This window comes from Anopheles funestus, chromosome 3RL (genome assembly GCF_943734845.2).
Source record: "Anopheles funestus chromosome 3RL, idAnoFuneDA-416_04, whole genome shotgun sequence".
Classification (NCBI taxonomy): Eukaryota; Metazoa; Arthropoda; class Insecta; order Diptera; family Culicidae; genus Anopheles; species Anopheles funestus.
The window spans coordinates 22,963,733-22,977,610 of record NC_064599.1 but is presented as its reverse complement, the minus strand read 5'-3'; the positions used below and the strand labels follow the sequence as shown (position 1 = coordinate 22,977,610).

The 13,878-nt window shown below is 43.9% G+C and overlaps 3 protein-coding genes across 8 annotated transcripts in view; 2 read left to right on the top strand and 1 right to left on the bottom strand.

Moving 5' to 3' along the window:
* The window catches only part of LOC125771924 (uncharacterized), a 182,459-nt gene extending 175,473 nt beyond the window's left edge, over positions 1-6,986 (top strand). For 3 of the 5 annotated variants that reach the window (XM_049443087.1, XM_049443089.1, XM_049443086.1), the window contains 4 exons: positions 141-303; positions 389-495; positions 577-824; positions 1,520-3,720. In XM_049443087.1, coding sequence (XP_049299044.1) covers positions 141-303; positions 389-495; positions 577-824; positions 1,520-2,724 — 1,723 coding nt within the window. In that variant the 3' untranslated portion in view covers positions 2,725-3,720. Of the gene's footprint in view, positions 1-140; positions 304-388; positions 496-576; positions 825-1,519; positions 3,721-3,982 lie in introns of those variants that run through there. The other 2 variants (XM_049443088.1, XM_049443090.1) reach the window with 2 other exon arrangements.
* Positions 6,987-6,996: 10 nt separating this feature from the next.
* On the bottom strand, positions 6,997-8,557 carry LOC125771979 (dolichyl-diphosphooligosaccharide--protein glycosyltransferase 48 kDa subunit). Its single transcript, XM_049443221.1, has one exon. It carries the CDS (start codon positions 8,471-8,473, stop codon positions 7,097-7,099), a length of 1,377 nt encoding a protein of 458 aa, XP_049299178.1. The 5' UTR covers positions 8,474-8,557; the 3' UTR covers positions 6,997-7,096.
* Positions 8,558-8,804: 247 nt separating this feature from the next.
* LOC125771953 (inversin-B) lies at positions 8,805-13,869 on the top strand. Of its 2 annotated transcripts, none has more exons than XM_049443172.1 (7): positions 8,805-9,261; positions 9,429-9,645; positions 9,731-9,847; positions 9,910-10,107; positions 10,179-10,385; positions 10,455-11,224; positions 11,317-13,869. In XM_049443172.1, exons 2-7 carry the CDS (start codon positions 9,544-9,546, stop codon positions 11,996-11,998), a joined length of 2,076 nt encoding a protein of 691 aa, XP_049299129.1. In that variant the 5' UTR covers positions 8,805-9,261; positions 9,429-9,543; the 3' UTR covers positions 11,999-13,869. The 2 variants fall into 2 exon arrangements, with proteins under 2 accessions (XP_049299129.1, XP_049299128.1); XM_049443171.1 differs by having other exon boundaries at positions 8,806-8,927.
* Positions 13,870-13,878: the final 9 nt, after the last annotated feature.

Genomic DNA, 13,878 nt, shown 5'->3' with positions numbered 1-13,878 from the left:
TCGGATATTGAATGGTTATTCTAATGAATCTTCCAATTATATCTTAAATATTGCATAGTTTATATGAATTATTTAGAAGAGGCGTAAACGAAGCGATACTAACGCATTTTTTGTCATTTTCCTTTTTTTCCCGTGTACAGCTTCATTAAACCACTGCGCGAGCGGGAAGACGTCTTTTCGGTGGAAAGTGTAAATTTGATATTTTCCAACCTGGAAAAGATCTGGCGATTCCAGCAAACCTTTCTCGACGCGTTACGCGTCGCTGTGCCAAACAATCGAATCGGTGAAGTGTTCCTGGAGTATGTAAGTACCCGCGTTACGACACATTGGCACAGTTGATGGCATTGGTAAAATTAATGTATATGGACTCTTTGTGGACTATTTACAGCAATCTGCGTTTATGGTGTACTCTTCCTACTGCAACTCGTACCCACGTGCGCTAATGGAGCTGGAAAACTATGCCAACAATAAGGAAGCCAATCAAATACTGGAAAAGTAAGTAGTGTGTAAATTTATTGCATCCATTGTAACATTCGTTTGAACAAAAAACCATCTCTTCTGTTCCATTTCTCACAGCTGTCGTATGGCGGAAAATTTACCAGAGTTACCACTGTCGGCACATCTGCTAGCGCCGATTCAAAGGATATGCCGTTACCCGTTACATCTCAGCGAACTAGTCAAACACTCGCTCACCCGTAAGGAGCTGCTGCCGACGCTTAATCTGCGCAAGTGTACCAAATCCGAGCTGGAAACGATGGACTGCCGGGAGGTGTTCGAGATGGCACTGTCGGCGATGCGACGCGTTACGGAAATGGTAAACGAAGGTGAGTATCGGCAGGAGAGAGAGAGAGAGGGAAAAGCCCCGTCTTGATGGAACTAGAATTTTATGTTGGCGATGGTATTGCATGTATGCTTTTCACGATAGAATTTATGTAGCCGTTTCGTTTCACATCTCAATGATGGAAGACTCTGGATGCACTTTCCCGTACGCTTTCCATTTCAATTTTATCGTTCCGGCCATCCAACGATCGGCTGATTTTCGTAATGGTGACATATTTCGTTCGTTTGTACCGGGTAGAAACCGGGATGTACCTACTCGGTTTCTTGCCGTTGGATTCTGTGTTGATGTACCGGCGATCTGATCTTTCGTCATCCACTAGCTTCACTTTTTTCGCTCCTCTATTTTGAAAGCGATATCCACGGGATGACGATGGGCCAGGCTCATTGGCGTAATCTTCATCCGTCGAATCTTTCGCCTTACGTTTGCTCATTGTGCCAAATGAGTGTGTCCTTCTAAAAACCCTAGAGAATGATGTGATTGCTATGATTAGTCTTTCCAATGGTTACTATATGTACGGTAGCGATTTATGTGCCCATCTCTTTCTCCCATCCAGTGTGTGCTTCCTTTTCGTAGTAGTCTGCGTTTTTTTGTTATTTTGCAATTTTTGTTTTTCTTCTCTTTCTTATGTTTGCTTTTCCTTTTTTCTTCTACGCGCCCTTGAACGGTCCGGTTCCGCAGGCAAACGGCACAGCGAGTATCTGTCCCGCATCCAGGCACGGTTCGAAAACTTCCAAGGCCCATCGATCAACGTCCACAGCACACGGCTGTTTCTGCAAACTGACGCAATACGGATGTCCCCGAACCTGTGGAACAACACGTACACGCTATTTCTGTTCGATCGGCAGCTCATCTACTGCAAGAAGGATCTGCTCAAGCGCACCAACTACATCTACAAGGGACGCATCTTTCTCGATAACTGCCGCATCCTCAACCTGCCGGATGGTAAAATGTTTGGCGTAACGCTTAAAAACGCTCTCCGGCTGTACTGTGACACGCGCAACAAGTGGTTCGATTTTTGCTTCCGTAGCAGCAGTAGCAAATTGCGCTTCCTTAATACGCTCTCGTCCGAGCGACAGTTTTGCGGCGAAAGTTTGTTCGTGTCCGAGCTGGACGGTGGCGCAGCGTCCTGTTTCGATGATGATAATCTTTCCGATCGGGAATATTTCCCGTACGTGGACGATAGCAAGGAGACGGACAATGGTGGTGATTCGAATCTGTACGATATGGTCGATACTGGTAGTGGCGGATTCCGTCCATCGGTGGCGAGCACTATTTCGTCCTTGTCAGCTGGTTCGCAGTACGCGAAAGAATCTCTCAGCAAACCATCTCCCACGACAATCATGATGCCACCGGTGGCATCCATCAGTGGGCCTAATGGTGCCGGTGGTGGTAATACACTGCCGAAAAAGTCTCGAAAAATGCCCAAGGATGCAGCATCATTGCAGCAGCAACAGCAACAGCAGGTACTAGCTGGTACGGATTATGGTTCTAACTCGCTGGGGCGCCGTAAGTTAGGCAATTGGTTCCGCAAAGCGAAAAGCACCAACAGTACACCGTCGCAAAGTCCCACACATCATCCGATGGCGATGTCGCTGGCCTCTATCGGCAATAACAACAACCTCCATTCGGATAGCTCATCCCAGAGCAGTCTGGTGACCAGCGGGTTCCAGCAACAGCGCACACTTTCAACGCTCGGTACCGGCACAACACTGTCCAGCAGTGGTACCGCGCTATCCGGTTCCGGTGGCAAAGGTAAACCTTCGAAAGCGGACCAATCCGCCCCGTCGTCTACGGCGGCATTGGTAGTGGTAGAATCATCTCAATCTCAACCTCCCATCTCGATCACCGCCACAACCACCACCACAACGGCAGCTTCGTCCTGAGGGTACGAGAGTACCTTGCTTTAGTAAACTCCTCCAGCACCGTGGATTGGATGGATGTCGATCGAAAACCGTATCCCCGTTCCAGTGATCAGTCATCCGTAGTAATCATTCCTTCCTCATCACTATCACCGGCAACCACGTAATCTCACAGCACACCACCACTACGTTATCATCTCATGGCGCCACATATGTTGCAAGCATCTGCTATCTCGTCCTCGGCATATACCACCTTTTTTTATCGCGTTTGCGATTACATTATACAGATTTGCCGTGCTATCGCCATTTCTATTCCCAGAAGCGGACTTCATATGGAGCATTTGCATCTTTTCATACGCACATTTCTCTCTCTCTATCTCTATATCTCTCTCTGAAGTGTGCGCGCGCAATAAGTGGCTTTTAGTAGTAGTAGTAGTAGTAGTACCAGCAGCTATCGTGTACTCTTACGTTTATTTAACTTTGATTTACTACGAAAGTATACAGACACCACAATTTGCTTTGTGTAAACGCCAAATCTTTACCTTTTAAAAATCCTGAAAAGCTAGGGAAACACAAACTACGAACTAAATTAGTGTACGCATAGTTGTAGTAGTAGTAGTAATACATATAGCAATAGTAATAAACCTTACTTATATTATTAAACATTACACTAATTTGCGATTACGACATATCTGTACAGCTGTACAGGAGATTGTTGGTGTATAGAACGAGCATAAAGAAAATGGATAAAATAATGATCGTATTGTTTTGATCGTTAGAGCAGCTTAAATTGTGTAATGCTACTACTACTGTATTCACGGTATATTAAATTATTGTTTTGGCATTTGGCGACGCGGAAAGATACATCTTTATTTTTCCGTTTTTTTCCTTTGTACATCCGCTTTTAAACTTCTTTTGTTAGGTGATGTATAGGGAGAGTGTTTTGGTTTTAAGTAGCAAAACCCGAGCAAGCAGAGGAAACGAAACCAATAATAAAAAGAGCCTTATTATGTTAACAAATTTGTTTTTTTTTTTTTATTTTAAATTATTTGTAAGCATCTGTTTTTGTTTTATTATCTACTTGGAAAACCTGTTTTTTGTTTCAGTAATTGTATAATCGTTTGCCGCTTTCATACTCTCCCGTGTACACGTGTATCCCGTGTCCCGTTCTTGTGCTCATACACGTGTAGTTTAGACTGTTTTTAGAAGTTTTATTCAGCCGGATATAATGCACAATCCTGGACGCTCATCATTTGCTCAACTTTTTTCTATCTTGTTCCAGATGATGACAAAGATGAGCTGTTGTTCTAAAAAGCAATCCTTCTCTGCCTCCTTCCTTCTCCAAAACCAAAAACAAAAAAAAGAATTGTTACCCCCAACAAATTAAGCCACCAACCACCACCAAGCGAACACAAAAAGGACACACAGAGCTAGAGGATTCCCATTGAATGTAACACAGCAACTGTAATTTGAATTGTTTTAACGCCAAATTAGAACACCACTGCACTGCACACAATTCGAATACCTTTTTTTCTGACTGATCGTTTTTGTGTTTTAATACATAAACTTGTAATGTAAACACTTTACAAAAATTAGCAGCAACACGTAAAACCACTTACAAAGACGTGAAATCCCCCTGCTCAACCTTACTATTGCTGCCAATCGAGCCAAAGAAAAGAGGAAAAGTAAATGATTTTCCAAAAACTTTACAAAAGTGAGAGAGAAAAAACAATGGAAGAAAGAAAAAACAAGTGTTCAATTGAGAATAGAAAAAAAACACAAGTACACACAAAAGTGTAATGTTTTAAACAAGAGAAAGAAAGAAGCGAACAAAGCACGAGTGAAACAATGTGTAAAACAAAGGGATGCACTAATAAGAGCCGGGTTTTTGAAATAAAACCACCAATAATGTCGTCAATTGTTTGCGTTGGTTGTAATTGCGCGGAACTTTGATTATTATTATTATGCTGTATTGTATCGATCGTTGATCGTGTGTTGCATCGATCGTACCGAACTAAATGCGTTAGTTATTGCTATGTTTAAAACAACACTAGCAGGTTTCAACGTTATCTTGTAAGTTATTGTAGGGGTCTTTTGCTCACTGGTTTGTGTTCCCTAGTTCCATGCGTATCCCTTTATTAACAGAAATAAACATTAGACAACTAAATAACAAGCAATCAAAACCAATCCATTGTGAGGTGTGAACCGGATAAGAATGGAAGGTATAATAATTACACGCGCTTAAACGACATTTCGTGTCTTGATTTTAAACCTACGAATAGGGGCTGGACATTGTAGCTGAAACGAACGAGCAAGAGCAGTGTTAGGAAAGCAAAGCTAAACCTAAAGCTGGTACTGTGAAACATGGCAATAATTTATTGCAATATAGAGGAAGTGAAAGAACCAACCGATAGTGTGGAAGATGTTGGCGTTATTACCTGTTTTATTCTATTTTTGCCGCCCTTCTTTTTAGAAACGAAACGTGTAGTCTGCTGGCAGAGATTAGAATTGACAGTGCGTAATACTGCTTCGTACTACGTATGAATAATCATAGAATTAGCCGTTACAACTGTTACTTTCACACCATCCCCAATCCCAACGTCCGGATCTTCTGATCGGGCATTTGGGCATCGGTTTTCACTAGGTTTCACACTAGGTTTTCACAACCATTTGCGCTTCCACTCGGTTTGCAAAATGCAAAACACACACTTTGCCACACAGATTGGTCGTTTGGGGAAAAAAAGACTTAAACAAAATGACGGTCTGGAAGCTGGAAGAGCAAATATAACGCTCTCTTACTATTATAATATGCTTTAAGGCAAAGCTACACACATTACAGGGTTAATTAATTAAACAAAACAAAAACGAACAAATGATTACAAAAAGCGAACATTCGAAGGAACAAGCAAAAAAAAAACACAATTTAACCTGGAGAATGTGACTTTCCATTCTCGCCTTTCGGTTTTGTTTTGTAGCCTGATACAGGAATATATTTAATGAAATTTGGATAAAAACGTAACTAACGTAGAGAAAGCGCTTACCCTCTCGTTGTGTGTTGTTTGAAGTGGAAGAAAAGAAAGCAGGTTAGGAATGGGAAAACAGAATTAAACCGTATACATTAAGATATTTGCTGGAAAAGAAAATACTCTACCTTTAGTAGATGATCGGTTTGGGGTTGAGAAGTATATATTTAAGGCACCTGTACGCGTGTGTACTACATATTGGGGAAGCTTCATTGGAAGCTTATCAAGATCGTAACACCGTTACATAACCGTACACACAAATAAATCATAATATTGTGCGTACTTTTAATGCAAGCTCAAAACACACCCTAATCTGGAAAGAGATCGGGTGTTCCTGGGGGAAAGCACATAAATCGAAAACGATATAAACAAAAAACAAAACTAATAACCATTAATCGATGACCATGAAGCGACCACATTACAACTCCTGTAACGAACTTTTTGTTGTCCTTTTTTTTGTCAAATGTTCCGGCCACTTGTGGAATGTGACCAAAGCGAATCGTGTTCTTGAAAATCATAAGTTACCTTTACTGTTTGTAATGTGTAACTGTTAATTTTGTTTTAAGAAAAATAAAAAAAAGACAGATGTAAATAGTTTGTGAGGCCGAAAACAAGAAAAAAAAGGCGAAAATTAATCTAACATTTACAGTTACAACATTGCACCAACAATTTACCCGAAACTGCAGCACAAACAAAATTGTCGTTTGGAACGGAACATATCGAACAGTTTACCGTGTTTGTCAGAATGCTCTTACACAGCTCGATAAGAAAAAAATGCATCCGTTTTAAAAAGAGCAGAGAGAAAATATTAAATGTTTTGTGTTAGTATTATTCACGACCATTTCAGTTTCAGTGCAAGATCCCGTACGATCGATCTTTACTTGTACTAAAATCGATAGTAATAACAGAAACGCACATACACACGCAAGAAGGAATGGTAGAGTTTGCAGCATCAACCATAATCGATCCTAGTTGGCCGTATCATATAACCCACCCGTTTGGATATTTTCTGGAAGCAAAACCACGCAACAAGTCGCCTACTACGATGCCGTAGCAAATCTGGTGGACATTTGATTTATGTACTTCGATCCCTAAAACAAAAACACACACTCATAAACTAAAACATAATTAAGTAAACACTCCCATTACCAATGTTGGCCGCGTTTGCGGAACGAAAGCAGAAAGGAATCTAATAAAGGAATTAAAATGAAATGAAAAATGGAAAATAAAAAAACAAATAAAAAACAAACTTACGTAATGAGACTTTCTGATGTATTATTGGTATTTGTTCGTTTATTATTCGATCTTCATTTGTGTAGTGGTTTTAGTTGTGGTACCTCTATTCGCTACACTTCCTACAGCAGCATCACCGCTTACTGGGCTTTCTTTTCGCTTGCTGCTCCTGGACGGGACGATGTCGACTTGCTTCCATCATCCTTGAAGTGTAGGAACAGGAACGAGAACAGGAACATGCCGACCACCATCGAGAAAGCGCTCGCATAGTACGGGTAGGCGCTCGGGATGAACCGCTCGTACTGGGTGTGAGTTAGCGGACGCACCGACACCTGCGTCGTTGAGTACAGGTGCGTATAACCGATCCGATCATAGTTCACCTTGAACTGGTACACACCGTACACGTCCGGGATGTGGAAACGGGCCTCATACCGTCCACCACCCACCGGTACGAGCGTCGTACGCACGAATGGATCAATCCGTACGAATTCCAGCTGCACGTCGGAAGCTTCAAACGCCTTCCACTGACCGTCGCTGGCACGCGTTTCAATCTCGATCGTGTAAACCACCGGTTCGGTCACAGTGTACGCGGTCGGTGGTTTCGATTCACCCTCCTTGTGATGACTGACCGATCGTGCCCGGATCACACCGTTCTCTCCAAACACCCACTTGCTGATGGCCATTGCGACTTCCTGATTGCCGGAACGGGCGTAATGTTTGCTACCAGACTGGGCACGCTGCACTGGTGATAGGAAAGCCTCATCGGAGAAGAAGAACAGAGAGCCAGAAAACACGACACGTGCATTGTTGCGTGCCTGCAGTGCCGCAATCAGTAGCGTTCCCTTGCCGACCGCATGCGGGTACTCTTTGATGGGTGCATCGGGCACATAACTGTAGGCGGAACTGTCCGCGGTCAGCAGTTGCAGCACAAGCGGGTTTTCACGATCGGCCAGCAGACCGGTTCCACGGTACAGTAACGGTGCCACCGATGAACGGCTACCAACGATGATGCTCGAATCGATAAGATTATCAGGCGAAGCCACGATCGTCGTGTGATCGCCGGCATCGGACACGTCATAGTTCAGATGATCGATAACAGCCGCCTTCTCCTCGTCCACCTCGAACCCACACTCGGAGGCAAGCTCGCGCAGCGGATCACCGGAGGTGGTGCTACCGGCCACCAGCACGTTTCCTCCATTGTCGACAAACTCCGTGATTGCTTCCACGCTCAACGATCCACCAAACTCTTCCACCGACGGAGCGAACAAGATGAGATGCTGATATAAAAATTCACCATACTTTGACAGCACAAGCCCGGCATCATCCGCAAGCTTGAAGGTAAGCTTGTAGCCACGTTCCTGGAGCGATTTAAAGAAGATGGAATGGGTTTCCCGGATTGCTAGGTTGTCCAGCAGCACCAGTGTTTCGCCGGGTTCCGCCAACGCCACTGTGGTGGTGCTGAAAACCAGGGCGAAAAGCAGAAATCCCGTAATTCCGACGACCGACCGGTTCGACATGTTGGCACAGTTGTTCGATTTTAATTTTTCTCCAGCCCACCTTGACACGCCACCTGACAGCTCTCGGTTGACATCACCAAGTACACAATGGGCGATCGGTTGGTATGTTTTGAAAAGGCCTTTTCAAATTATTTTAATTTATAAATACAAAAACTAAAAAAATGAAAAGATAAAAAATTTAAACTAAAAATTTAAACATTTGTAAACATAACAATCAAAGTGTGGCACCATTCCGTATCATTTCGCATTATTCGCATTTAATAAAATTTTAATTTTTCGGTTTCCAGACATTCAAAACTGCACCACCGCCGGGCATACCACCATGCAGTTCAATCGCACGGACAAAAACTTCAAACACCAACGCGAACAACTTGCTGTCAAAATATTGAATACAAAATAGAACCTTCAATGTACGCCAAAACCGTGCCGACCGAGGAAATTCTTTTTCTTAGTGGTAAACAAATCGTTCTTTTTGTACGTGTATCGTTTTTTCCCGCCAGTCCAATCCCGTACCGTTCCGAATCCGATGAAATTTCCACGCCAACCAACGGCAAACGGGTGTAATTTCGATTCGTTTTCACTTCCGCTCCACGTCCGACTTGTGGACGCTGGAATCAATTCGGGCATGAAATGCCTTCACGTTTCAATCACCACAGCTGTGCTAGGTTGCTAGGATGGAATGCACCGCAAAGTACTTTCGTCGCCCGGTGAATCGTGAAAATCATAAACACACTAGGGTTGGGAACACGTACACGGAAGTGAAAATTTGGTCCGGTTCTTGGTGAAAGGTTCGCACTCTCCTAGCACAAAGGCAGCACTCCAACCAGGGCAGGGTGTTGGAAGGCTGGACTGCTGGAAAACTGGATTTTCTGCTTTCTGCTTCCGTTGCGTTCTTTTGTGCAGCGCGTAAGAAAAGCGCAACGTTTCAGTCGTTTCCCCCGCATTTGCATTGCAGGTTACTTCAGTTTCTTTTCGACGTACTCTGTTCCGGCTGCTGAACTAAGCGTACCACCGAACGAGGGACGCTCGGATAGCGAAAGCGGATCGCTAACGTACGCGACCGAACGATCATGTTTACAGAGAAGATTTTTGACAATCTCGGCGTGGATATGATAACCAGCAATGATTCGGAAGAATCGATGGAGAAGTTTACGGGCAGCATCGGCAGCAATGTAAGTCGTTCGGCAAATAATGCGCGTAGCCTGACCGGTCACACTAACGTGCGTTGCGTGCAATGCGAATGTATCTTTCTTTTAGAAATATCAATCGGTGATAACGGACCTCGGGAAGGCTTTGCTGCAGGCAGCCCGTACAGGCAACACGCCGAATGTACTCGATTTGATGGGCCGTGGTGCCCCGTTTACTGCGGACTGGGTAAGTTATACAGTAACGTAATGCAAGATTACATTAAAATATCGTTTTCTGTTACTTACTAGCTTGGCACCACACCACTTCATTTGGCCGCCCGATACAATCACATCGAAACATGCAGGGCATTGCTCAGGGCCGGCATAAGCAAGGATTCAAAAACCAAGGTTGACCGGACGCCGCTGCATATGGCCGCCTACCATGGTAACATTGAGATCGTGGAACTGTTGCTAAGCAACAAATGTGAAGTGGATGCAAAGGATTTGGTATGTGACGAAATCAATATAGATATGAAGCGTTTAGTTCCTAGCTAGCTAATATTGTGGTATTCTTGTAGCTCAAGATGACTCCTTTACATTGGGCGGTGGAAAAACGTCACGATAAGGTGGTGGAAATGTTGTTACAACATGGTGCGGATCCAAACGCGCTCTCCAAGTTTGACAAGTCACCGATAATACTTGCCAAAACCACGAAACAGATGGAGCTGGTGCGGATACTGAAGCTAGCGAACGAATTACGGGCGGCAAGCAATGAGCAAGTGGGGGTACGGATAAGAGATTGCGCTCAATTTTTGGGATGAATGTATAATGCAACCTTTTTCGACCAATTGCAGATAAAGGAAGCAACGGATAGTCTTATGCACGAGCTGCAGCAACACAAGGAACGTCATATCGATGGCCAGAACGCGATGGTGAACGAAAATGATGAGATAGAGGATAACATTACAATGGAACTGAGTAACGATAGTAACACCAACCTGTCGGATCACTCCGATCACCACCACCACCCGCTCAACGACACGGATATGCTCATCGAGAAGGAGGATAGTTTGAGCGATGCCATAACGAATCTGGAGCAGAGTACGGCGGCGGATCAGAAAAACCTAGACTCGTCCACGCTGCAAATGCTCAAAGAGCACGGTATTGCCTTCATGCCATCGGACGAAGGTGGCAGCGTAATAACGTCCGCCATCAAGAGCGGTAGGAAAATCGTACTCTCCGAAGCGGGCAAGTACGCACTCAAGGAAACGAGAAACCTTCAGACTCAACAGCAGCAGCAGCAACAACAACAACAACAATCGCACCATTTACAAAAGCAAACCTTCCACACGGCCTCATCCGTCTACGGTACGAACATCACGCACTCGAAAACGAAGACAATCAAAATCATTAAAAAACAACCTGCCTCATCTCACCTGCACCATTCACACGTGCATCACGTCCATCATCCGAGCACGGGTGCCACACCAACGATAAAGACGAATAAAGTGATCAAGATTCTATCGCCGGAAGAGTTCAAACAAATCTGTGGCGGTGAGGTTGGTGGCATCAAGCGTGTCTCCTCGTCGGAATACAAGAAAGCGGTTGGATCGGCATCTGTAAGGTAAGAATATAGTGAATCCCCCACCCCTTGAATGCAGCGTTACGAAATGGTTGAGCAAAAAACACTTGTTGCTTCTTTCTTTTCTGTTCCAGAGTTCCTATCGGTGGTCGGTCACATGTTATACCATCGTCTGGTGGTAGCATGGGCACGAAACCGATCAGCAAAATCGTTATGACGAAATCGGGCCAACGGTTCCCAATGGTGGCGGCTGCCAGTAAATCCGTCGGAGACATGGTACAGACGAAAGTAAGCAGTAGTAGTAGTGGCACGGGCGCAACCGGTATAGCGAACGGACTGTCCAGCGGGCACAATCGGCACATCATAACCTCGGCCGACGGTGTGAAACGGCTTCGAACCGCCACCGGTATGGAGATTATTTCGTCCCTTCCCACCAAACTGCCCCAGGATACGGTCGTTTCCGTCGAATCGTCAACGGTACCTCGGGTAGGTGCCGTGTATCATCGTGTTACCACGATAGGCAATCACCATTCGGCCGCCTCATCCAAGTCTATCTCCTCACCCTCCTCGAAGACTGGCAGCGGGACGGCGACCAACCTGCTAGTGGAAGTGCTCGAACGACAGCTGCTCGAGCTGAAGAAGCTCATCGAGGATCTGCGGAAACAGTTCGACCTGTCGCAGAAGCAGAACGAGGAGTATCGGGCCCGGGTCGAGAAGCTAGAGAAAGAGGTACAAACGCTTAAGCAGCAGGGATCGAGTGGGTCAGCAGCAGCAGCAGCAGCAACAACAACGGGCAGCTTGGTCGAGATTCTGTAGATCGTACTCAGCAACACTGCACGTACCGCTGCTACGTGATGTATGGCGCTTCCTTGACAAAAAAAAACTACCTTAGGAACTTTCGTTAAGTGTTAAAACCAAGTTCTCGTGAATGTTGCGAGTTGTTTGTTTTATGGCACTCCTCCATTTGTTGTTGGCGCAGGATTACTTTCTATTACCTGATGTACTGCTGTCATGTTTTGGTTTTTGTTTCGTTCCGTATAACGCTCACCTTTTGCTGCTTTCGAAACGAAAGCAGATGCAATTCTTTTTAGAGGCTACAGCTTTTTTGTTTTGCTAACTTGTTGCTAATTTGGTTCTGTATTCGTTGGCGCAATCTTTCTCACTTATCTTCTCTCTCTCTCTCTTTGTTCAATTAGTTGTGTTTTCTGTTATCATTTGTACAGCCAATTCAACCGCAATCCATTTACTTTACAATTCTGAAAAATCAATCGAATCTCTTCAGTGAGTTATTTAAAGCTTAAATCACAATCACCACACAGTGCCACTTTTTGTGTCGGTAACATTTTGTCAGCTATTCGAACAAGAGAAGAGTAATGTTTACGGAACGCATCGCTCTGTAGCATCTTCATCTACCTCGTGAACGTGTAGAGTTTGGTACAGTGGAACGGAAAACAGCAAATGAACGAACAAACCGAAACAGCAATAACAAGCAGGAAGTAGGAAGAAAAAAAAAACAAACGTAAAAACCATACAGTACGGGGTTAGGCATTTAGTGTTCGAAACATACGCAATGATGGTCACTATTTGCCGGTCATACCATTTTTGGGCATTGAAAGTGCGAAAGTAAAATGTACCGGATTGGAAATGGAAATGTCCGCTCATTAGTTATGTATAAAAATTGTTGGTTTTAAATTATAGCTATAGGGAAAATTGGGACGAAGGAAGGGAAAAAAAAACTCTACACATTTTACGCTACATTAATTCACCCAAACAAACTCAACCGTTCTTTGTGTTTCGCTGTTTCATTGCGTTGTTTTTGTTAGAAAAAAAACAAATTTAACAAAAAGTATGTTTTTTTTGTTAAAAAAGCAAAATGAACACTCTAAGTAATAGCAGGAAAACGAAACACCAAACAGAAACATAAAGTTTGAAAACTAAAATCATCTCAACTGCTTAAATAGGGAACTCATTTATGGAATATATGTAAAATAATAGCTTTGAAGAGACGAAGATGTTTGCTAACAGTAAAAAAGGCCATTTGTTCGATTTGTTTCTAACTACCCTAGCACCTTCTTTAAAATCGGTTTGTCTCTGGTAAAACAGTAAGAGCATTAGCCGTTAGTCGTAAAGATGAAAAAATGGGAAACAAAATTAGCATAAAAATGCCGTACTCTCACAGAGTAGCGTTGAGTTTTGTTATTGCGTTAGTGTACGCGCAAAAGCCCAGCAATGTACAGACCAATGGGAAAGAGAGTTTAGGGCAACTAGTTGTCAGTGGAATCGTTAGAATCGTCAGCAATAATCAGCGAGATGTGGAAACCATATCTTTTCGCAAGGGAGGGGCGTGTGTGAACGAAGTTTAATCCTGTTGTACATATAGTGTAATGAAAACGCTACTTTACTCTTCATTAAAAGTCGCCTTACTTTGAAAGTGTTCAGTCCTGGCCAATGCTCCTGGTATACGCTTTGCCTCCTTGCCGTGGTGTTGTTGTGAAGGACCGCACACAGCAAAAGCAACAGAACGGCAGCAAGCATGCGAGGAACGCACTTTCGGAAGGGAATGTGTGTAGGTGTGAGCGTACAGCACTTGTCGCACTTTGCGCCATCTGTGTGAGCCTGACAAGTGTGCCACACACATATGTTGCTCCTTGAATGGAAACGAATAAAACAGATGCATTTCATTTTCACTTCTCCGT

Coding starts and splice junctions, on each gene's coding strand:
- LOC125771953 (XM_049443172.1), top strand. CDS start 9,544: ATGTTTACAGAGAAGATTTTTGACAATCTCGGCGTGGATATGATAACC. Junction 10,108..10,178: donor AAGTGGATGCAAAGGATTTG/GTATGTGACGAA, acceptor GTATTCTTGTAG/CTCAAGATGACTCCTTTACA. Junction 11,225..11,316: donor GTTGGATCGGCATCTGTAAG/GTAAGAATATAG, acceptor TTTCTGTTCCAG/AGTTCCTATCGGTGGTCGGT.
- LOC125771979 (XM_049443221.1), bottom strand. CDS start 8,473: ATGTCGAACCGGTCGGTCGTCGGAATTACGGGATTTCTGCTTTTCGCC.